We start from the raw sequence: 25,307 nt of genomic DNA, 5'->3' as shown, positions 1-25,307 counted from the left end.
TTCGGAGTGGGGTCGGGGAGTGGTTCAATTGAAGAATTCAAGATTGTTTGAGAAGGAAAAAAAGCATGTAGAGTTACGGGTAGATGAGAAGGCAACAGCATCAAATGGGATGATAATTGGCAAAGACATTGCAGATATGATGGGCTGAATGGCCTCGTAATGCACCAAATCCCAGTCACAGAGTCATAAGGGTCTACAGTACAAAAATAGACCCTTCAGCATAACTATTCAAATCCCATTTTTCAGCACTGGGTTCACTGCTTTGTACAAGTTGGTGTCACAAGTGCGCATCTAAAGTCAAAGTGCACGGAAACAGACCCTTTGGTCCAACCAGTCCATGCTGAACAAAATCTCAAACTAAACTATTCCCACCTTCCTAATTGCCATGACAGTTTCCTACCTCTTCCAACCTTTCAGGCAGTGAGCTCCAGACTTTCATCACCCTTTGGGTGATAAGTTTTTTTTCCTTAAATACTATTTGCCATTGATCAGACTATTTGACTGGCTTCTGTAATCTGGTCAGATGGGCAAATGGCAATCAATCAGGTAAACATGATGTATTTGGTTAGATTAAACCAGGCAAGGCAATATCAGGATACTGTCAAAACTCCGAAATCCTGCTTTTCAAATCTCGGTTATACTCTTCCTGTCCCTGACAGACTGAGGGAAAACGAGGTGACAATGGCGGACCTTTGCACCACCCTCTGACGTCATGAGAAAGTCCCCTATGCGGATGACGGGATCGTTTAACCTCTGACCCCGGGCCCGCCCCGGTTTCCGGTTCCGGCCGCCGCCATTTGCATCGGGAGCGGTGGCTCCGCTCGGAGTGAAGTTCCTGATTCTCCCGGACACTCGGCCCCAGCCCCGGCCGCAGCCTGAGCCCGAGGCCGAGGCCCCCATCTCCTCCGTCAACCGGGAGGATGGAGCCGGTAGCGGCCCCGAATCCGGCCGCCGGACCCCAGCTCTGGAGGAACCAGGTACCGGAGGCGGCTCACGGGACCCGACATATTATCTCAACAGACCCCGCCCCTAACCCCATGTCACACCATACGTCATTTCCTCCCCCTCCCCTACCCTCCTTCCCCCCCCCTCCTTCCCTCCACCCCTCCACCCCCCCAGCCCCCCTCCACCCTCCCCCCTCCACCCCCCCCACCCCCCTCCCCCCTCCCCCCTCCCCCCCACCCCCCCTCCACCCTCCCTCCCCACCCCCCCTCCACCCTCCCCCCCCACCCCCCCTCCACCCTCCCCCCCCACCCCCCCTCCACCCTCCACCCTCCCCCCCCACCCCCTCCACCCCCCCTACACCCCCCCTCCACCCCCCCTACTGGAGAAGATACTGAGGGATAGGATCTATTTACATTTGGAAGAAAATGGGCTTATCAGTGATATGTAACATGATTTTGTGCAGGAAAGGGTGTGTTTTACCAACTTGGTAGAATTCTTTGAGGAAGTAACAAAGTTGATTGCTGGATGGTTTGTCAATGTCATATACATGGACTTCAGTAAAGCATTTGATAAGGTTTCCCATAGTAGGCTGTTGGAGAAAGTGAAGTCAGATGGGGTCTAGTGGGTATTAGCTAGAAAGTTAGCGGCATGGTGGCACAGTGGTTAGCACTGCTGCCTCACAGCGCCAGAGACCCGGGTTCAATTCCCGACTCAGGCGACTAACTGTGTGGAGTTTGCACATTCTCCCCGTGTCTGCGTGGGTTTCCTCCGGGTGCTCCGGTTTCCTCCCACAGTCCAAAGATGTGCAGGTCAGGTGAATTGGGCATGCTAAATTGCCCGTAGTGTTAGGTCAAGGGGTAAAATGTAGGGGAATGGGTGGGTTGCGCTTTGGCGGGTCGGTGTGGACTTGTTGGGCCGAAGGGCCTGTTTCCACACTGTAAGTAATCTAATCTAAAAGTTAGAGACCTAGCTGGGCAGCAGGAGACAGAGTAGAAGTTGAAGGGAGTTCCTCAAAATGGAGAACTGTGACCAGTGGTGTTCCGTGTTTGGACCACTGTTGTTTGTGATATACATAAATGATCTGAACGAAGGTATAGGTGGTCTGATTAGCAAGTTTACAGATAACATTAAGATTGGTGGTGTAGCAGATAGTGAACGGGACTGTCAGATAATGCAGCAGAATATAGACAGATTGGAGAGTTGGACAGAGAAATGGCAGATGGAGTTCGATCTGGGCAACTGTGAGGTCATGCATTTTGGAAGATCCAATTGTAGAGTGAACTATATGGTAAATGGAAAAGCCGTGGGGAAAATTAATGTACAGGGTGACCTGGGTGTTCATGTCCCTTGTATCCTGAAGGTGACAACGCAGGTTGAAGGAAGTGGTCCCGGTGCTACGAGCTAGTGAGGGTAGGAACAGGAGGATTGAACAGATTAATGCATGGCTGAGGAGCTGGTGTATGGGAGAAGGATTCATATTTTTGGGTCATTGGAATCTCTTCTGGGGTAGAAATGACCTGTACAAGAAGGATGGATTGCACCTGAATTGGAAGGGGTCTAATATACTGGCAGGGAGATTTGCTAGAGCTGCTCAGGAAGAGTTAAACTAGTAAGGTGGGGGTGTGGGACCCAGGGAGATGTCCTGATAAATTAAGCTGCATTTATTTCAATGCAAGAGGCCGAACAGGGAAGGCAGATGAACTCAGGGCATGGTTAGGAACATGGGGCTGGGATATCATAGCACTTACAGAAACATCGCTCAGGGATGGGCAGGACTGGCAGCTTAATGTTCCAGGATGCAAATGCTATAGGAATGATATAAAGGGAGGCAAGAGAGGAGGGGGAGTGGTGTTTTTGATAAGGGATAGCATTACAGCTGTGCTGAAGGAGGATATTCACGGAAATACATCCAGGGAAGTTATTTGGGTGGAACTGAGAAATAAGAAAGGGATGATCATCTTATTGGGATTGTATTATAGACCCTCTAATAGTCAGCAGGAAATTGAGAAAAACACTTGCAAGGAGATCTCAGCTATCTGTAAGAATAATAGGGTGGTTATGGTAGGGGGTTTTAACTTTCCAAACATTGACTGGGACTGCCATAGTGTTAAAGGTTTAGATGGGGAAGAATTTGTTAAATGTGTGCAAGAAAATTTTCTGATTCAGTATGTGGATGTACCTACTAGAGAAAGTGTAAAACTTGACCTACTCTTGGGAAATAAGGCAGGGCAGGTGACTGAGGTGTCAGTGGGGGAGCACTTTGGGGTCAGCGACCATAATTCTATTAGATTTAAAATAGTGATGGAAAAGGATAGACCAGATCTAAAAGTTGAAGTTCTAAATTGGAGAAAGGCTAATTTTGACAGTGAGGCAAGAACTTTCAAAAGCTGATTGTGATGTTCACAAGTAAAGGGATATCTGGAAAATGGGAAGCCTTCAGATAACAAGGGTCCAGAGGCAATATATTCCTGTCAGGGTGAAAGGAAAGGCTGGTACGTATAGGGAATGCTGCTTGACTAGAGAAATTGAGGGTTTGGTTAAGAAAAAGAAGGAAGCATACGTAAGGTATAGACAGGATAGATCGAGTGAATCCTTAGGGTATAAAGACAGGAGGAGTATACTTAAGAGGGAAATCGAGGGCAAAATGGGGACATGAGATCCTTTGGCAAGTAGGGTTAAGGAGAATCCAAAGGGTTTTTACAAATACATTAAGGACAAAAGGGTCACTAGGGAGAGAATAGGGCCCCTCAAAGATCAGCAAGGCAGCCTTTGTGTGGAGATGCAGGGGAGATACTAAATGAGTATTTTGCAAATATGTTTACTGTGGAGAAGGACATGGAAGAGATAGAATGTAGGGAAATAGATGGTAACATCTTGCAAAATGTCCAGAGGAGGAAGTGCGAGATATTTTGAAACACCTAAAAGTGGATAAATCCCCAGGACTTGATCAAGTGTATCTAAGAACTCTGGGAAGCTAGGGAAGTGATCGCTGAGTCCCTTACTGAGATATTTGTATCATCGATAGTCACAGGTGAGGTGCTGGAAGACTGGAGGTTGGCTAATGTGGTTCCACTATTTTTAAAAAGTGGTAAGGACAAGCCAGGGAACTATAGACTGGTGATCTTGATGTTGGTGGGCAAGTTGTTGGAGGGAGTCGTGAGGGATAGGATTTACATGTATTTGGAAAGGCAAGGACTGATTAGGAATAGTCAATATGGCTTTGTGTGTGGGAAACATGTCTCACAAACTTGATTGAGGTTTTTGAAGAAGTAACAAAGAGGATTGTTGAAGGCAGAGCGGTAGATGTGATCTATATGGACTTCAGTAAGGTGTTCAACAGGGTTCACCATGAGAGACTGGTTAGCAAGATTAGATCTCATGGAATACAGGGAGAACTAGCCATTTGGATACAAAACTGGCTCAAAGGTAGAAGACAGAGGGTGGTGGAGGGTTGATTTTCAGACTGGAGGCCTATGACCAGTGGAGTGCAACAAGAATCAGTGCTGGGTCCACTACGTTTCGTCATTTATATAAAGGATTTGGATGTGAACATAGGAGATATAGTTAGTAAGTTTGCAGATGACACCAAAATTGGAGGTGCAGTGGGCAGTGAAGAAGGTTACCTCAGATTACAACGGGATCCTGATCAGATGAGGAGTGGCAGATGGAGTTTAACTTAGATAAATGCGTGGTGTTATTGTGGGAAAGCAAATCTTAGTAGGACTTATACATTTAATGGTAAGGTCTTAGGGAGTGTTGCTGAACAAAGAGACCTTGAAGTGCAGGTTCATAGCTCCTTGAAAGTGGAGTCGCAGGTAGATAGGATAGTGAAGAAAGCGTTTGGTATGCTTTCCTTTATTGATCAGAGCATTGACAATTGGAATTGGGAGGTCATGTTCTAGCTGTACAGGACATTGGTTAGGCCACTGTTGGAATATTGCATGAAGTTCTGGTCTCCTTCCTAACGGAAAGATGTTGTGAAACTTGAACGGGTTCAGAAAAGATTTACAAGGATGTTGCCTGAGTTGGAGGATTTGTTATAGAGAGAGGTTGAATAGGTTGGGGCTGTTTTCCCTGGAGCATTGGAGGCTGAGGGGTGACCTTATAGAAGTTTACAAAATCATGAAGGGTATGGTTAGGATAAATAAACCCTGGGGTGGGGAAGTCCAGAACTAGAGGGCATCGGTTTAGGGTGAGAGGGGAAAGATATAAAAGAGACCTAAGGGGCAACTTTTTCACACAAAGGGTGGTATGTGCACGGAATGAGCTGCCAGATGAAGTGGTGGAGGCTGGTACAATTACGGCATTTAAAAGGCATCTGGATGGGTATATGAATAGGAAGGGTTTGGAGGGATATGAGCCGGGTGTTGGCAAGTAGGACTAGATCAAATTGGGATATCTGGTCAGTATGGACGAGTTGGACCGAAGGGTCTGTTTCTGTGCTGTACCTCTCTGACTCTAAATCATGATCTGGAATATTTGATTGGGCTCAGTGGCTGAACGGCCTACTCTCCCGATAATTCTCTGCAGTCCTACAAATGTTTTTTTTGCATGACTCACTGGCTGTCAGCTGATGTTTTGTAATTCTGATGTGGGTGGGGGCATGCTGTTCGCCCTCTCGCCACTTGTGGAGCTCCAGTTACTCCTGTTTCTCCTGTTTTTAAAGCTACTGTGATAACATTCAAATCTCTTCAAACTGACTCCATTTTGCGTATCAGATTTTATTTAATACATTGCAATATTTGATTATTTTACAAAGAGAGGCACTAGCTTTGGCATATTCCTTCTATTTAATACTGGTCTGCTTGCTCAGGTGCGAATGATCTAAGCATTTGTAGGATATACTTTAAAAATTAGGGAGATCCCTGTAGCCATAGTCGCCACAGATTCTGTGCGCGGGCACGGAACATAGGGTAGAGGAGCCTTTTCTGCTTTTCAGTACAGCACAACCTTTCTCTCAATGTAGTTGATGATGCAATCTAAGACCTTCAGCACAGGAAGTTCAAACTGAATTAAACCTGCATTTTTGTAACAGTTTTCTGAAGTTGAGACTTCCCATGATGGACATCAGAATCTCAAATGGGATCATGCTGCAGTCCCAAATCAGGCAACAGTGAGGATCTCTGACTGAGCTATAACAGCTGGTACTCCTGCTCCATAACAACTTCTCTCGATCTCTCTCTCTCATCACAAACATGCACGTACATAAAAACATCTGCTTTCTGTCTTGTCATTGAAGGATCATAACTTTCAGCTTCAGAATAGGATCACAGCTGGAAAGGCTGGGAAGCACTCTAAGCCATGACATGAAAGATAGAAAGATACCAGTGCCAACGATTTTTATAATAATCTGCAACTTAGTGAAGCTTAATGCTGGAAATTTGTAAAAGGGGAATTTGTTTCGAAATGTACAAAGGTTCATACATTGCCATTGAAGGAGAAGTAAGCTCCGAATCTCATCCTGTACATCTCCACTGTTGTGGAACAATTAATTTTTGTGTCACCCTGAGAACTGGAAAACCAGAGAATTTTCAGAAAAGTCTTTCTGTTTAAAGAGGGCAGCTTCAGGACATTAAACTCATACAATGTCTGATCTGTGCAATGCTCCTGAAGCCACCAGTGCATTCAGGAAGAAGGTTATCTGCAAATTGTTACAAACCTGAGAGTCCAACGTACATTGCACTTGGAGCTTCTTTCCCAAAATCTCAATCAATATGGCTATTTAGTAGAATTTTGTCGCAATTGCAGCAAATAAACAGGATCATAACAGCGTGTGGTGCATTAAAAGAATCATGCCTAACTGTGTAATGGGTCACAATAAATGTCATGAGGAGGAGGAGTGCTCCCTTTGTGTCATTGGTTGTGATTGAGATGTCATTCCTCTCTCTGTAACGTTCTTTTGATGTTGTTCACAGTGTCCTTGGGTGTCAGTACCTTCCACCATTACTCCCTGTTCCCTTTCTGACGTAATGAGTGAGGAGCTTGCCAAAGAACTGCAGCAACAAGAGGAGAGTGCGGCATTCCCTCATGCCATTAGGTATGTGACAGTTTTTTTAAATGCTAGCGTTGGGAGCTGGGTGGAGAAAGGGAGAATGTAATTTGGTTAGGGGCTCCATTACTCTCTGCCACACATGAGATCCTGTGCAACTGTGATCATAGTGAGCTTGAAAATACTTGACCTCATCCTTACCAATCTGTAGGATGCAGATGCATTTGTCCATTTGGATTTAATTTATTGTGTGTACTGGGGCACAGTGAAAAGTTTTGTCTTGCGAGCAATACAGGCAGATCACATAGCTAAATAGTATAGATAAGAAAATAATAGAAACCAGCGGCAAAAACAAAAGTACAGGCGAATGCTAAGAGTTTGAGAGTCCATTCAGTATTCTAACAACATTAGGGTAGAAACTGTTTCGAAACCGGCTGGTGCGTGTGTTCAGGTTTCGGTACCTTCTCCCTGATGGTAGAGGTTGTAGAAAAACATTGCCAGGGTGGGATGGATCTTTGAGAATGCTGGTGGCCTTCCTAGATACGGGCCTGGTAGGTGGATTCTATAGATTGGAGGTTGGCCTTTTTCAATGGTCTGGGCTGAGTTCACCACTCTCTGTAACCATCTCCGATCTTGAATGGTACAGTTGTCATACCAGGTAGTGATACATCCAGACAGAATGCTCTTGATGGCACACCTATAAAAGTTGGCGAGGGTATTCGCCGTCATGCCAAATTTCCTCAGCTGCCTGAGGAAGAAGAGACGTTGTTGGGCCTTTGTAACCAGTGCGTCCACATGAAGAGTCCAAGAAAGCTTGTTGCTGATGACCACTCCCAGGAGCTTGACACTCTACACTTGTTCCATCTCTGTGCTGTTAATGTGTAGGGGGGCATGAGTAACATCCCGCTGAAAATCAATAATAAGTTCCTTGGTTTTGCTGGCATTGAGAGCTAGGTTGTTCTCAGTGCACTATTTTTCCAGGTCTTCCACCTCCCATCTGTATCTGTTTCGTTGCCATCTGAGATTCAACCAACTATGGTGGTGTCGTCAGTGAATTTGTAAATGGCATTAGTCTGGTATTTGGCGATGCAGTCATGGGTATACAGTGAGTACAGTAGGGGGCTGAGTACGTACCCCTGGGGGATCCAGTGTTCAGTGTTAGTGATAATGAAATATTGTCCCCAATCTTCACTGATTGTGGCTTGTGGGTCAGGAAACTGAGGATCCAGTTGCAGAGAGTGGGGCTTAGTCAGCGATCACTAAGTTAGTAATCAGTCTTGAGGAGATAATAGTGTTGAAGGCTGAACTGTAGGCAATGAGGATTCTTACGTAGCTGTTCTTGGTGTCAAGATGTTCTAGGGAGGAGTGAAGGGCAAGGGGTATGGCATCTGATGTGGATCTGTTGGTCCGATAGGCAAATTGGAGTTGGTCAAGAGTAGTGGGGAGGTTGGAGTTGATTAATGCCATGACCAGCCTTTCAAAGCACTTCATGACCACTGAAGTTAGAGCCAGTGGGCGGTCGGCATTGAGACATGCTGCATGAGTCTTCTTAGGCACAGGGATGATGTTGACCCTCTTGAAACAGGCAGGAACAGTGGCCTGCTGCAGGGAGAGGTTGAAGATGTCTGAGAAGACCTCTGCCAGTTGATCGTTGCGTGCTCTGAGTGCACGGTCTGGTACTCCGTCTGGTCCCATCGCTTTCCTTGGATTCACACGAAGGAAACCTGATCTGACCCCTGACTGTTGGTTCATCAGGACTTGTCGGAATAGGTGTTACCTCTCTGCTGAAATTCTGCTCAAAGCGAGCATAGAAGGCTTTGAGACGATCTGGGAGGGATTTGTCATCCATGAGAGTATGTGTAACCTCATGGTCTGGCATATCCTCCACTCAACCATTCCCATCAAGCCAGGGGATTAATCCTGGTTCAGTGAAGGGAATGCCAGGAGCAGCCCCAGGAAACCTAAAACTGCTCCCTTTGCTGTATTGTTGCTGGCACCTGATTCAGACAATGTTACAATCCTAAAACTTCTGTTTGGCTCACTATCTGGATTTGTCTAATTATGTTCCTGTTTCAGCACATTGAACATTTCCATATAGGAAAATGTTTAAGTTTTCATTTCAATTTTCATAATTTGTGGGCAAAAAATTAATTCCTTCTCTTGTGTTCAGTCTTGATACAACAGCTCTGCTCGGAGAGGGGGCTGAAACCGACAGTGACCTCCTGCTAGCACAGATGTTGCAGATGGAGTTTGATCGGGAATATGATGCTCAACTTCGCCGTGAAGAAAATAAATTTAACGGTGACAGCAAAGGTGACCGCAAAATCTGCCATTTTTAGACAGTGAACTGCCCCAATTCAGGTTTCAATATCTTTGGTTTACTGGAGGAATGTGATTTATTATAACTCAGTATTAATATTGTTTTAGGAAGTTTCAGTTTGTACTGTCCAAGGCTCCTGTGACAACACCTTCCAAATCTACAGCCTTCGCTATCTGGATACAAAACAGTGGCAGATACATGGGAACACTACCACCAGCAAGTTCCCCTCCAGGCCACACAGCGTCCAGATTTGGAAATATATTACTGTTCCTTTAGTGTCACTGGGTTAATCACCTGGAATTCTCTCCCTAATGGTATTGTCGCTGACCCTACACCTTCCAGTTGTTTCCAGGAAGTGGCTAACCGTCTATAAATGTGTAACAGTATGAATACTAAATAATTCAATGTATCTTTTCTAAAACATCACTGCCTGACAGGCATCAATACTCAGCGTTGGAGTGGATGCACCGAACAGCAGGAATCATAAGCAAGAGTTTATTTAAACACATTCTCTAAACTACAGCAAACTGAACTCCTCTTTACAATCACAGCATAGTCTCTTAATTGATTAGGCTTATTTCCTTAGCCTCAATAATGAAACATCGTAATAGATTAGATTAGATTAGATTAGATTAGATTACTTACAGTGTGGAAACAGGCCCTTCGGCCCAACAAGTCCACACTGCCCCGCCGAAGCGCAACCCACCCATACCCCTACATTTACCCCTTACCTAACACTATGGGCAATTTAGCATGGCCAATTCACCTGACCTGCACATCTTTGGACTGTGGGAGGAAACCGGAGCACCCGGAGGAAACCCACGCAGACACGGGGAGAACGTGCAAACTCCACACAGTCAGTCGCCTGAGACGGGAATTGAACCCGGGTCTCTGGCACTGTGAGGCAGCAGTGCTAACTACTGTGCCACCGTGCTGCCCAAAATGTATAGAAGTGACTTGTAAACTTAATTCCATTTACAGTATTGTGTCGGTAGGTGTGATCAATGTAAGGGATTATGGTGTTTGTGTAGAAAATCTAAGGTTTATTGCTCTCTCTTGTTCAGTATCTATTTCATTTGAGAATTATCGAATGGTTCATCCTTATGAAGACAGTGAAAGCTCAGACGATGAAGTTGATTGGCAGGATACACGGCATGATCCCTACAGACCTGGTAATGTCTCACTTAATGTGATAGAGCTTTCTTGATGTTTCCAACTAGATTAACTGGTCCTGAACCTCTGCGCTTTTTATGTGGCGCATGATATTGATTCCGAGAGATTTCCTGAAGTCATTTCTCCTTTGCTATTTGAGAAATCCTGTGAGAAATCATAATTGTCTGATGTTGCCCACATAGTGAGAGAAAACATTTTGCAGCAGCGCTTTTTGAGTTCACCTTTTAATCTTTTCAGTGAAAGCATCTATGCATGTTGTTAAACCAGTTAGTTCACTTGTGTTTGTAGAGAAGGAATCTTGCTGTTACTATGCTGCCTGTGCCTGTACCTATCTCATAGGAACAGGAGTAGGCTATTCAGGCCCTCAAAGATGGTCCATCATTCAGTAGATTAGGGCTAATCTGTACCTTAACTCTATGCACCTGCCTTTGGTCCACATCCCTTAATACCTTTGTTTAACAAACATGTTATCTTTCTCACATCTAAAACTAACAATGGAACGAGTACCCACTGCTGTTTGTGGAAGAGAGTTCCAAGCATCTACCATGCTTTGTGTGTAGAAGTGCTTCCTAACATCTTTCCTGAATGGTCTAGCTGTAATTCTCTGACTATGCCCCCTCATTCTAGAATCCCTAACCTATGGAAATAGGTTATCTTTATTTTCCCTCGTTTTCCTGTTAATCTATTTGATCAGATTACAGTTTAACCTTCTGAACTCTCAGGAAAACAGTGGGGTCTAACCAAGGATTTGCATAGTTGAAGCATAACTTCTACATCCTCATACTCCGGTTCAGTAGATATAAAGGCCAGCATTTCATTAGTCCTGTATTAATATGTGGGGTCAGCTATTAACCGGTCTTAACTGTTCTCTGAAGTGGCCATCGGTCTTAGGGTAAATGTTGGTCGTCTTAGCAATTCCCACATCTCAAGAATGATTTGGTTTTTTAAATTGTGGCTGTGCTTGCTGTTTGAAATGGCTGACTTCTCATTCTTTGTGTTTCAAGTATTCCTTTTACAAAAAAAAAATCATAAATCTATGAATCTAATTCCTTTTCAAAAGACTTCACTGGCTGAGGGGGTCAGCTGTGTCTTAGTGGATAGGTCTGCTGCCTGAGTCTGGGTGAAGTCCTATTCCTTGGTTTGAGTGCAGCAGTCCGGCTGACGCTGCAATACAGAGAAAACATTAAACCTAGGCACCATATGTTGTCATGTTGCTACAACTTAGATGTGTTTCAATTACTTTTTCTATCCTTGAATAATGGATATTGAGAAATGTGCTGTGAAAAATAGTATTAAGGATTAACCACTTGCTTATCCTTTTGGAAAAGGGAAGTTTCCATTTATTAAACTAAAGGAATCAAGATACATCAGTATTGTGCTGAAGGAATGCTCTAGGTAGTGCTGGATAAATATAAGGGTGATTCTTGGTAGCAATAAATACTAACAGAGATGTGTTTCAAGAGCCTAAAATGAGTTTTGTTTTTTACATTTTAATTAAGGCTTTTTCTTGTGTATCTTTATTTTCTTAAATAACATAAGTGAGGTCTCAAAATGTGTATGTTGGCAGATAAACCTTCACCAAATGCAAAGCGAGGATTTGTGGGAAAGGGCAAAGAGATTACTACCAAGCACGATGAGGTGACATGTGGCAGAAGAAATACTGCACGAATGGAAAATGTAAGTATTTCCCTATAGAATTCCTGACAGCAGGCCATTTGGCCCATCGAGTCCACACTGATTCTCCAAAGAACATTCCACCCAGACCCACCCCCCTGCCCTAGTCCTGTAACCTTGCAGTTCCATGGTTAATGCCCCTCGCCTACATATGCCCAGACACAATGGCCAATCCATCTAATCTGCACATCTTTGGACCTCCTCCCTCACCACCACCCAAGGCCCCAAAGGGGTCTTCCACATCCATCAGAGTTTCACCTGCACATCCACCAATGTCACTTATTGTATCTGCTGCTCTCGATGCGGTCTCCTCTACATTGGGGAGACTGGATGCCACCTCGCAGAGCGCTTCAGGGGAACATCTCCGGGACACTGCACCAATCAACCCCACCGCCTTGTGGCCCAACATTTTAACTCCCCCTCTCACTCTGCCGAGGACATGCAGGTCCCGGGCCGCCGCCTCCATCGCTCCCTCACCAACCAATGCCTGGAGGAAGAACGCCTCATCTTCTGCCTCGGAACATTTCAACCCCAGGGCATCAATGTCGACTTCACCAGTTTCCTCATTTTCCCCTCCTCCCACCTTACCCCAGTTTCAACCTTCCAGCTCAGCACCGTCCCCATGACCTGTCCTACTTGCCTATCTTCCTTTCCACCTATCCACTCCACTCTCCTCTCTGACCTGTCACCTTCATCCCCATCCCCATTCACCTATTGTACTCTTTGCAATCTTCTCCCCACCCCCCCTCTCATTTATTTCTCTGCCCTGGAGGCTTCCTGCCTCTATTCCTGATGAAGGACTTTTGCCCGAAACATTGATTTTCCTGCTCCTCGGATGCTGCCTGACCTGCTGTACTTTTCAGCACCACTCTAATCTAAACTGTGAGGTAGCAGTGCTAACCATTGAGCCACCGTACTGCCCCATCTGAAGTGTCATAAATTTATATTAGGGATTGAGTAGGAGTGGTGGTGTCTACCTTTGTTTAATTACTTTTTCTATCCTTGAATAATGGATATTGAGAAATGTGCTGTGAAAAATAGTATTAAGGATTAACCACTTGCTTATCCTTTTGGAAAAGGGAAGTTTCCATTTATTAAACTAAAGGAATCAAGATACATCAGTATTGTGCTGAAGGAATGCTCTAGGTAGTGCTGGATAAATATAAGGGTGATTCTTGGTAGCAATAAATACTAACAGAGATACTCATCTCACAGGAACAAATGATAAAATGTGTTTGTGTTCACAGTTTGCTCCAGGGTTCCAAGTGGGCGATGGGATCGGGATGGACTTGAAGCTATCTAATCGTGTCTTCAATGAACTGAAGCAATATTCTTATTCCGAACAGCGGCGCAGTGCTAGAATTCATGAAAAAAAAGAGCATTCTACTTCTGTACGTCGCACTTTGTTAACTCTGCCCTTACACTTAGTGATATAATGTAGCAGGAGGCCACAGTTCATCACAACCATGCAAGGTTGTGAAAAGAGCCTTCCAGTTTGTTCTACCACCCTCCTCCTTCCTCTATAACCTTGAGAGTTTTTCCTCTTCCAGTATTTACCCAATTCAACCTTTTGAAAGTTACTGTTGAATCTGCTTCTCGTCCCTATCACTGGAGTGATGACCCGCCAGTTTTGCATCCTCCTGTCTCTGGGAATAGAGTAATGGAGGAGTAGCTATTAGGAAATCAAAATGACCAGTGTGGATACGATGGAAATGTTGATATTCTCTCGCTCATACCTGGTGTTTGTTGAAACGACTAGTTCTTGAAATTCATTTAAAATCAGCAGCTGGTAATTTATAATAAAAACAAAGTACTGTGGTTGCTGGAGATCTGAAATAAAACCAGCGCTGGACAGTTTCAGCAGATCTGGCAGCATCCAAGAAGCAGGAAAATTGACGTTTCGTGCAAAAGCCCTTCATCAGGAATGAGGCCTCATTCCTGATGAAGGGCTTTTGCCTGAAATGTTGATTTTCCTGCTCCTCGGATGCTGCCTGACCTGCTGTGCTTTTCTAGCACCACTCTAATCTTGACTCTGATCTCCAGCATCAGCTGTACCCACTTCTGCTTAGTTGATTTTGACTTCACTGCGAATCCTCTTCCAAGGATACCTACCTCAAAGAAGTTCTCCTCCTCTCTCTACAAGGATCTCAGTGAGACTCTCTCTCACTGCAACCTGCAAGTCATCCCGTCTGCCCTGAAGCTCTTCAAGACCTCATTCCTGATGAAGGTCTTTTGCCCGAAACGTCGATTTTCCTGCTTCTCGGATGCTGCCTGACCTGCATTGCTTTCCCAGTACCGTAATCTCCATCATCTGGAGTACCCACTTCTGCCTAGTTTCAGCAGGTCTGGAAGCATCTGTGAGAGACAGTTAATGTTTTAAGTCTGGTATGACTCCTCTTCGGAACTGAAAGGATTGGAAACTTATGGTTTTTATGCTTGTGATAGAGGGGTAGGAGCAAGTAGAACAAATGTTAAAAACATCCAGAGATAATGGTGGGAAAGGACTGAGAGTAAATGAAGGAACATGATGGGTCGACTCTGGAGGTGGGGTCTGATGGATTCAGTGTTTAAGAAGACAACTTCGAAGCCAGAGCCCATGATGTTTATTGTCTCCTTCCATTTCCTCCCCATACCCAAACCCAGACTAGACTTATATGTACCTTGTTCAATTTGCTTTCAGCTGAGAAATTTTGTTTTTACCCTTTCATACCTTAACTTATGAATTTACTTATTCATATTTACTCTATTTGCTTTCAACATAATTGGCCACTGACATTTGCACTCAGCACCATCTCCTCCCATGACTCATCATCTGCCTCTGTCAAAAGTATCAAAACCACCATTTCCCAACCTGTTCCAGTTCTGAAAAAGTCATCCCAGACTCAAAGCATTAACTCCATTTCTCTCTGCACAAATGCTGCTAGTCCAAGCTGAGTTTCTACAGCATTCTGTTTGTGACAAACATAAATATCTTTATTTTTGCTTGCCAGTGACTGGATAAATTCTTTCTTCTTTCTTACTGTTTCAGGATCAAGCCATAGATTCGAAAACTCGCTTGCTTCTGTACAAAATGGTGAATGCTGGGGTGTTGGAAAGCATCAATGGTTGCATCAGCACAGGCAAAGAATCTGTGATCTTCCATGCTAATGGCGGAAGGTATGTATCCATCCATCCAAAGATAAAGCTTCTCCCATCCCTGACCAGCACCCCACTGGCAATTGCACCTATCAGAAATTGAATTAGAAAAGGGAAGACTGAGAGCGGGTGAGCGGGTCAAGATCTTTAAAATTATGGAGGTGTACGATAGGGCAGTATTGTAGAGTTCAGACCATTATCAGATCAGTCTTGGTTTCATCGAATGAAAGAAAAGGCTTGAGGGCAAGTGGGCAGCTCCTACTAATAAATAGTAATTTCTGATTATGTTGGGAGTCTAAAACTTGGCTATAAATGTAAAATGATCTGTAATAAATTCCAATAGAAATCCCTTTAAACAGAGAGCAGTGAGACTATGGAACTAACTGATTGATTTTATCCTTTTGTGGGATGTGGAAATCCCTGGCGAAGCCAGCATTTTTTTGCCCATTCATTATTGCTGTTGAACTGAATGCCTCGCTCGGCCATTTTAGACGACAATTAAGAATCAACCACGTGGCTGTGGGTCTGGAATCACGTGTAGGCCAGGCAGGGTAAGGCTGGCAGATTTCCTTCCCTAGAGGACACTCCTGAATTGGGTGGATTCACCTGACAGTTGATCATCATTTGGACTAAATACCATCTGCTGCCATGTCCTCGAAGAATTAGGGACTCGGGATTACCATCTAGTGACATCACCACTACACCATTGCCTCCTCTTGTTTAGTTCCTTAGGTGGAAGTACACGTGAGTTCCCTCCGATCTGCTGAAGGTCTGTAAATTTGGCAAGTGTATGTTGACCACTGGTTATTTTGTTAACAATAAATAGAATTACTTAACTACTTCAGTTCTTTCTATTACATTCCAAACGATCAAGTTGATTCATGCTAACTAAATCGGGAAGCTGGAATTAATATTTGAACAAATTTGTTGTGGTTTCTCTGTCTCTCTTTCTGAAGCATGGATGATAAAATGGTCCCTGCAGAGTGTGCCCTTAAAGTTTTTAAGACGACGCTTAATGAATTCAGAAACCGGGATAAATACATCAAGGATGATTACAGATTCAAAGACCGCTTTAGCCATTTGAATCCTCGAAAAATCATTCGCATGTGGGCTGAGAAAGAAATGCACAATTTGATCAGGTATCATCTCTTTCCTTTGAATTGAAATATTAAATTAATTTTGAGATGCCAGAATGTCTTGTGTATTTTCATTTTGTATCATGCTGTTGCATATTTATTTTAAAATTCTGTTTGTTTATTACGGGAGAAAATTGCAGTGGTATAGAGTAGTGGCCACGGTTTGAGAGATGAATCAATAAGTGCGTCCACAGTTAGCTCAGTGGACTGGCTGGATGTAGATCTGGCTCATGTCTGGGATACCCAGACTGATTGTAGTCTGGTTCTAACATACACCTGCACCATAATATTATATAGGAGACTCCTTATTTTTAAACTATGCCTCCACAGTTTAGGCTCCTGCGTAAGGTGAAACATCTTTTCAATATTCAATCTGTTAAGTCCTGTCAGAATTGTATATTTCAAAAGGCTACCCCTCGATATTCTAAACTCCAGTGAAGTGAGCATTGGTCCTACCTGCTTGTCACCTTCTCATCAGATGACGTTTTTAACCCAGGAATCGGCTGAGTTTTTATTATTTAGTGTGTGGTCATGTAATAGCCTTGTTAGTGGCTTCATGTTATACTTTAAGAAATAAAGTTGTTAATTTTTACTTTTGGGATAGTTCTTAGCCTTTTGAATGTTTACAGATTATCACACAGGGTAAATCTTTTCTGTGTTACAGGTTTAAGTTAGTAGGAGGGTGTACTCTATGTTGTAACCCCCCCTCCCATATATCTCTCCACCCTGGAGGCTCCCTGCCTTCATTCCTAATGAAGGGCTTTTGCCCGAAATGTCGATTTTCCTGCTCCTCGGATGCTGCCTGACCTGCTGTGCTTTTCCAGCACCACTCTAATCTAGCTTCATGGTGGTGTTTGTTAAGCTTGAAGGCAGGCTTACTCAGTGAATATTGCTTGACAATGTGAGTCATTGTTCATATTTAACTGCAGATGCAATTGGATGGTTTTTGGCCACATTAGTGATGTTGGCAAGTCCAGAATCAGTGGGGTCATCGATGAGAAACATGGTTTTGGGTGGATGTTGCCTTGCCAGTCTTCCTACCGCTGGTCTGCAGCTGTTACTCCTTGATATGGTGGCTTTAACCATGCAGGTGGCATGAGGGAAGGTGCACTGCTGTTTGACTGAGGAGATTATCAAGGGCAAGCTTAGACTGGAAAAATCTTTCTCCAGAAGCTTGCTTGTTGTAGTACCTTCCTGAAAGGGAGGACTTGGGGTGTGGGTCCCGGCCTGGGAGCTGGGGGAAATGAGTAGCTGTGATGATGAGCATTGCCTTGTGCAGATGTTAAGACCATGAGATCTAAGATTTGGCCATTCAGCCCATCGAGTCTGCTCTGCCATTCAATGAGATCATGGCTAATCTGATAATCCTCACTTCACCGTGCTGCCTTTTGTCCATGACCCATAATTTCCTTCCTGATTAAAACTCTTATCTCAGCCTCGAATACATTTAACAGCCCAGCTCTGACAGCCCTTTGTGGTAAAGAATTCAACATTACCCACTGAGAGAAGAAATTCCTGCTTCTCTGTCTTACCACATTCTCATTCTAAACGACAGTCATACTGGATTTGATATGTTAACTGTTTCTCTCTCCATAGATGCTGCCAGACCTGCTGAGTTTCTTCAGCATTTTCTGTGCTTGTTTCAGATTTCCGGCATCTGCAGTAATTAGCTTTTACTGGACGTTGGATATTTGAAAGTTTTGAGACAGTGAACGAATTGAGCGGTATGGTGCTGAGGTCATAAATGTACGTGTGGCTCTGTTTTGCTCTTGCGAAACTCTTTTTGGGGGTATTTCCTTTGCTAAAGGTGCTATATGAATGTCAGTTGTTGAAATGGCAGTTATGAATTCTACTGATTTGTTTTTCTGCAGAATGCAAGAAGCTGGAATTTGTTGTCCAGAGGTCATTGTGCTCAAGAAGCACATTCTGGTGATGTCCTTCATTGGCCAGGACCACGTGCCAGCTCCTAAATTAAAGGATGCTATACTCAGCTCTGAAGATATGAAACAGGCTTACTACCAGGTTTTAGATGTAAGTGATTTTTTTTTTGCACAGGTATTGGGAGGGTTCTTGTCTGTTTACAACACAAACACATTTCCATTGTCTCTACATCAACTCTGCCTTTCATTATTTCCAGAACCTTCATCAGATCACCTCCTCTTGGTTAATGTTTTTTGGCAAAAAGGTTTCTATGTGTGATGTGTTATGGTCTGTCTTCTCTTGCAGATGATGCAGCAGCTGTACACAGAATGTAAGCTTGTTCATGCTGATCTAAGTGCATACAACATGTTGTGGCACATGGGAAAGGTGAGAATATTTTTGCATTTGCAGGAGGCAAGAAAGTTTGGAAATGTTGCTGAGGATGGAAAAGAAACAGACAACTAGATAACCAGACATTAGTGAGAGTAGTGGGTGACACGGTGGCACAGTGGTTAGCACTGCTGCCTCACAGCGTCAGAGACCTGGGTTGAATTCTCACCTCAGGCGACTGACTGTGTGGAGTTTGCACATTTTCCCCGTGTCTGCGTGGGTTTCCTCTGGGTGCTCCGGTTTCCTCCCACGATCCAAAAATGTGCAGATTAGGTGAATTGGCCATGCTAAATTGCCCATAGTGTTAGGTGAAGGGGTAAATGTAGGGGAATGGGTCTGGGTGGATTGCGCTTCGGCGGGTCGGTGTGGACTTGTTGGGCTGAAGGGCCTGTTTCCACACTGTAAGTAATCTAATCTAAAAAGTACTCTTAATGGGATGGAGTGCAAAGTCCTAGCTTTATTGCACTGGGAGCCAGCATTTATTGCCTGTCCCTAGTTGCCTCTTGAGAAGGTGGGGGTGAGCTGCCTTCTTGAACAGCTGCATTCCATGTGCTGTAGGTTGACCCACAATGTACTTAGGAAGGGAATTCCAGTATTTTGACCCAGCGACAGTGAAGGAACAGCGATATATTTCCAAGTCAGGATAGTGAGTGGCTTGGAGGGGAACTTGCAGGGGTGGGGTTCCTATGTATTTGCTGTCCTTGTCCTTCCACATGGAAGAAGTCATAGATTGTCTCTCAGAAGGCTGCAGGTAGGTTCAACTATTTTTTTAAACTCAAAATAAGTATGATTTTAAATTAATTTCCTTTAAACGACAATCATCATTTATATCTTATTAGGAATGTGGGAGATGAAGCCATTCAGCCTCTTGAGCCCATTCTGTCATTCAGTTAGTTCATGGCTGGTCTGTATTTCAACTCCATTTTGGGGTGGCAAGATGGCTCAGTGGTTAGCACTGCTGCATCACAGTGCCAGGGACCCGGGTTCGATTCCAACCTCAGGCAACTGTCTGTGTGGAGATTGCACATTCTCCCTCTGTCTGCGTGGGTTTCCTCTCGGTGCTCCAGTTTCCTCCCACAATCCAAAGATGTGCAGGTTAGGTGAACTGGCCATGCTAAATTACCCCATAGTGTCTAGGGATTGTAGGTTGGGTGCATTAGTCAGGGAAAATGTAGGGTAATAGGGTAGTGGAATGGGTCAGGATGGGATACTCTTCAGAGGGTTGGTGTGGACTTGTTGGGCCAAATGGCCTGTTTCCATACTGTAGGGATTATCCACCTTGTTTCAAATTATGATGTCCAACAAAGATTTGTGATTACAGTTTTAACATTTTTATTTGACCCAGATTCATTTTCATCACTACTGAGCCTAAGTTTAAATTCCCAATTTCTTTCGATTAATTGAATTTAATTCCGCATGTTATCAGAGCATTAATCTGGGCCCCTTGAGCTTACTAGATTTTTGTTTTTGGCTGTGTTCCCTTACCTTGAAAGGTTCATATTGCTCATGAAGAATGTTCTCCGAAGGCAGATTTTATGACATGCTCTAACAGTATAAAACATGGTGGTGTCCAAATATTCATCATAAATAAGAGTGAATGGAATGGACTGACGTCACTAGCAGCACTGGTGTGTTTTGTACACGTGAACTGTGTGCGCTTTGGGGTTGTCAGCAGACATCCTCTCTCTCTTTGTTCTTTGGATGTAGGTATTGCTGGCTGGACCAGCAAATATTACTGATCACTAGTTACCAGAGGACAGCGAAAAGCCAACCATATTGCTGTGGTTCTGGAGTCACATATAGGCCAGACTGGGTAAGGAAGGCAGATTTCCTTTCCTGAAGGACATCACTCAACCAGATGGCTTTAGTGACAGTCAACAGTGGTTACATTGGGGCCAGTTAGCTCAGTTAGCTGGCTGGCTAGTTTGCATTGCCGATAGCATGAGTTCAATTCCCTTACAGCTGAGGTTACCAGGAAGAACTGTTCTTCGTGGTGGTGACCCTCAGTTTAAACCATCACTGTTATCTCTCTGTAATAGGAGAGCAGCCCAGTGGTATGGTAGGATTATGGTGACCTTACCTTTTTACATGGCCACAATTAGACTATTTCTTTGATTCCAGATTTTTAATTCAAATTTAACTACCTGCCATAGTGGGATTTGAACCATTAGCCTGTGGCTCTGAATTACCAGTTCAATGTCATTATCACTATGCCACTGTAAGCCCATACAGTGTAGATGATAGCATGAATTATGAAATCAATGTTCAAAGACATGTTGGTGACCCTTCCCACCACACCAACTGGAATTCTGATAGGATAGAGAGCAGACCTGCTATTTTTTCCCACGTTGTTATGATTACAACCTTCCCTTTTTATTGTTTCTTTACAGGTTTGGTTGATTGACGTCAGTCAGTCTGTGGAACCTACTCACCCTCATGGGCTCAAGTTTCTCTTCAGGGATTGTAAAAATGTTTCTCAGGTATCAGAGCTATGTTATTCAGTGGTTTAGCTATAATGAATTTGTGTATTTTTATGTATAATATTAATTTATAACCCCAACACAGGCTATTTGGTCCTAAGGGTCCAACAGTTTTAGGCTAGTGCTGATGTTCTCTACCATACACCTATTTTAATCTTTTCCCATTTCATCATCTCCATTCTTTTTTCCCGTATGTAATTACTGTAGATGTCAACACGTAAGTTGACATTTTGAAGCCTCAAAATCCCTCTAAAAACAGTCACCTTATAAACTGAGAATAAAAGTGTGGCTTGCCATTTTGCAGTGTCTCAGGCATCCCAAAGTAGAGTGGCCATGTCTTAAATTTCCATCTCCATTTGCAACACAGCCCATATTGACTGCGTTATCCCTTGTGTCTCGTTAGAAGATACCGGGAAATAAAACATAAATTTGTGGCAGAAAAATTGAGTCTGACAGCTAATGCAAGGGGTATGCTGGTGATGTTGACTTTTACACTAGGTATTTACAAACACGTGACATTTTGAGCTGGTAAATTGGGGTTGTTCTATTGACAGAGTTGATGTCTCCACTGTAACTTATGGTGTTTAACTTCCCTCTGATTATGAATTAGTACAATTTACGTTAATCACTCCTGATGATTGTGAGTTCCACATTTGAGCCAGTGTCTTGGATAAACATTTCTGCTGATTTCTCTGATTTATAAATGTCTTTTCTACATCTGCCCTACCAAACCTCTTTCTAATTTTAAAGACCTTTATCATAACGTTCCTCAGCCTTCTCTTTTCTACAGAAATTCTCTGGCCTTCCCAGTATTTATAATTTGTTCCTGTTCTAAAATTATCCTAATGAGTCTCTTCTCCATTTGCAGTATCTTTACATCTTTTGAGTTCTTTGGGAACTAGAACAATTCACAGTATTCAAAGTGTGGTATAATCAAAGTTCTGTGAAAGTTTAAAATAACTTCAGTTTGAATTCAAGTTCTTTAAAATAAAAGTAATAAAACCAAGGTTCTGTCAGTCCCCTTATTTACATGCTCATAGCTCTGCTCAAAATGCAGTGTGTCTTGATGCTCAATATTTATCCTTCAACAACATCACTAAAACAGATTGTCTGGTCATTAACACAGCACTGTCTGTAGGAACTTGGTGTGTGGAAACTGGCTGTTGTGTTTTTCTATATTAGAATATCAAAGTGAATGTATCACATTTTGAAATTAATTCTATTAGAATTGTTATGTGGTTAAATTTATGGTTTTCTAATATTACGTACAGTCATCTTAATACTGCTTCCCTTCTTGCAGTTCTTCCAGAAGTCAGGAGTTTCTGATGCAATGGGCGAAAGGGAGCTTTTCAATGCTGTCTCTGGTTTAAATATTAACGCAGATAATGAAGTGGACTTCCTTGTTGAGGTAAAGTCTTTTCATGGAATAAAGTGTGGCTTTTCAGTGTTTTAAGCTGTGTTTCTGTGTTAAAGGAATTGTGAACACTCAATAAAACTGCAAGTGCTGGATGAACTCAGCAGGTCTGGCAACATCTGTACAGAGAGAGAGAAATCAGTTTATGTTTCAAGTATGGTTTAACTTCTTCAGAATGTAAAGGACTCTAGAAAATGAAATTGGAATTGGAAGTGAGTGGAACTGATGGTGAAAATGCTGAGAACAAAAAGCAAAGAATATTAATGGTTACAGAGGAGAGGAGATTTAGATGAAGAATAATTGTTAATAGCAGAAAATTAGGTCTGCTGTGCTGAGTACAAACAAAATGATGGGGGAGAGGAGGGATGGAATCAAAATGGAGCAGTGTTCATGGTCTGAAGTTGTTGAATACAATGTTGAGTCCAGAAGGCTCTGAAGTGCTTATGCAGAAAGAGTGTTGTTTCTCCAGCTTATGCTGGGCTTTGTTGAAACACTGTGACAGGCCTAGCATGAGAACAAGGTTTATTGAAATGGCAAGCGACTGGAAGATTGGGGGCATTCTTATGGATTGGGCAAAGGTGTTCCAAAAAGCAGTCACCCAGGCTGCATTTGGTTTTGCCAATTCAGAGGAGACTGCAATGTGAGTAGCAAATACAGTGAACTCAATTTGCCTGGAATGTGTGTTCTGGGCCTTGGACATTATGGAGGACTGAGCTGACAGGGCAAGTGTTACACCTCTGCAGTTGCATGTGTGTGTGTGTGTGTGTCAGAATGGCAGGAAAGGAGTATTCGCGAAGAGGTGACTGAGGAGTGGATCAGGGTGTCATAGATGGAATGGCAATTGTGGGATGTTGGGACGGGAAGATGTGTTTGGTCAACTTATTCTTTATCTACATCTCAGCTGTATAGCATTAGCATTTCCTGTGTCTTTTGCTGTGGGTGCCATCACCACCTGTTCCACTCACTCCTCCTCTCCCTTTGTTAACAATACAAAAACCATTGCTTTTCCAGCCCCTCTTTATTTCAGAGGAAGTCAGAATGATTGTGAAACATTAATTCTATATCTCTTTTCAGATGTTTCCAGGCCTCCTGAGTTTCACCAGCATCCACAGTACTTTGCTTTTATATATAAAAATAAATTCTTTTTGATGGCTAACCTTTGTAAATATCCCACTGTATAAACCAATAACTTGCAGTATTCTCCAAAAGTGGGGAATATAATTAAGTTACTTAACCATTTTTCCCCAGTTTTGTCAAATCCTGATTAGTTGAGAAATTATTTCACTTAATATTTACTTGAGTGAATATATTCTAGCTGTTGTACTGGAGACAGAGATTCTGGCTTTAGAGACATTTGAAATTTTTAGTTGAGAAAGCTAATGTGCAATTCTTCAAAATATACAATTTAAAATCAGATTAGCAGAACCATTGAGTTTAATATATCTTGTGCTAAAAACGTATTTGCCTTTCTCAAACAAAAACATCTAGATTGAAGCTTTGGAAAAAATCAATGAAGACCATGTCCGACAGATGGGGAAGCGTGTGCAGATGACCTATGAATCTGATGTTCCAGAAGAGAATTGAAGAAGGAATGGTTTTTAAATGTTTTTTCAAGCTGTAATTTGACACCAATGGAAATTTGTGCAATTTAATTTGATTTAAAATTAGAGTATCAATAGATTTGTATCATTGATATTTGTGACAGGAATGAGACTGGTGTGACAATGTTGAAGATGCTGCTGCAGTTCCTTCTCCCTACACTGTCTGTGTTGAGTTGGGAGCTGTGACTGATTCTCTTGTGTTAGCAAAGTTTCTAATCAAATAAATAACACACCAACTTTAAACTTTATTTTGAGTAAAATCTGTAATATGTCATTTAGTGTAACTACAAAATGTTGCATGTTTTAAATTTCACATTGAAATGGAGTGAGTGTAATGCACACATTTAGTGGTGCTGGAAGAGTACAGCAGTTCAGGCAGCATCCAAGGAGCAGTGAAATCGACATTTCGGGCTGTGCTCTTCCAGCACCACTAATTCAGAATCTGGTTTCCAGCATCTGCAGTCTTGTTTTTACCTCACACACATTTACTGTTTGTTTTTTTTTAAACTCGCCACTTTGGGTTGTGAAAGGGGCAACTAGCAATATAACACCTGGTACAACTTGTTTCAACCAGATTCACTGAGACTTTACAAACTGAGGGCAATATAAGGTCATCTGAAGCAAAGCTGACAGGCCTTTTAATTCAGTTTAAAATGAGTTTGAAACTACATATTTTGTGCCATTAATTATAATACAACAAGACCATATGACTTAAGAACAGAAGTAGGCCAGTCAGCCTTTATCCTAGAATCCATACAGTGTGGGAACAAGCCATTTGGCCCAACTAGTTCACACCAACCCTCCGAAGAATAACCCACCCAGACTCATTCCCCTACATTTCCCCTCAACCTACACATCCCTGAACACTATGGACAATTTAGCCAATTCACCTAACCTGCACATCTTTGGATTGTGTGAGGAAACCGGAGCACCCGGAGGAAACCCACGCAGACACTGGGAGAACATGCAGACAGTTGTCCGAGGCTGGAATCGAACCTGGGTCCCTGGTGCTGAGAGGCAGCAGTCCTAACCACTGAGCCACAATGCCACCTCCTATTCAATGAGACTATGTCTGATCTGATAATCTTCAAAACCACTTTCCTGCTTTGGTACATGGCACAAGGAATAAT

General features: G+C 43.1%; 1 protein-coding gene across 1 annotated transcript; it reads left to right on the top strand.

Moving 5' to 3' along the window:
• Positions 1–800: 800 nt before the first annotated feature.
• riok3 (RIO kinase 3 (yeast)) lies at positions 801–24,425 on the top strand. Its single transcript, XM_043687587.2, has 13 exons — positions 801–977; positions 6,861–6,982; positions 9,105–9,247; positions 10,319–10,426; positions 11,995–12,104; positions 13,349–13,492; positions 15,130–15,257; positions 16,193–16,375; positions 18,244–18,403; positions 18,599–18,679; positions 21,073–21,162; positions 22,463–22,570; positions 24,065–24,425. Exons 1-13 carry the CDS (start codon positions 921–923, stop codon positions 24,158–24,160), a joined length of 1,530 nt encoding a protein of 509 aa, XP_043543522.2. The 5' UTR covers positions 801–920; the 3' UTR covers positions 24,161–24,425.
• Positions 24,426–25,307: the final 882 nt, after the last annotated feature.

Source organism: Chiloscyllium plagiosum, unplaced genomic scaffold (genome assembly GCF_037043375.1).
Source record: "Chiloscyllium plagiosum isolate Xiang-an unplaced genomic scaffold, Cpla_swu_hap1 HiC_scaffold_4, whole genome shotgun sequence".
NCBI lineage: Eukaryota > Metazoa > Chordata > Chondrichthyes > Orectolobiformes > Hemiscylliidae > Chiloscyllium > Chiloscyllium plagiosum.
This window is presented reverse-complemented; position numbering and strand designations above follow the sequence as displayed.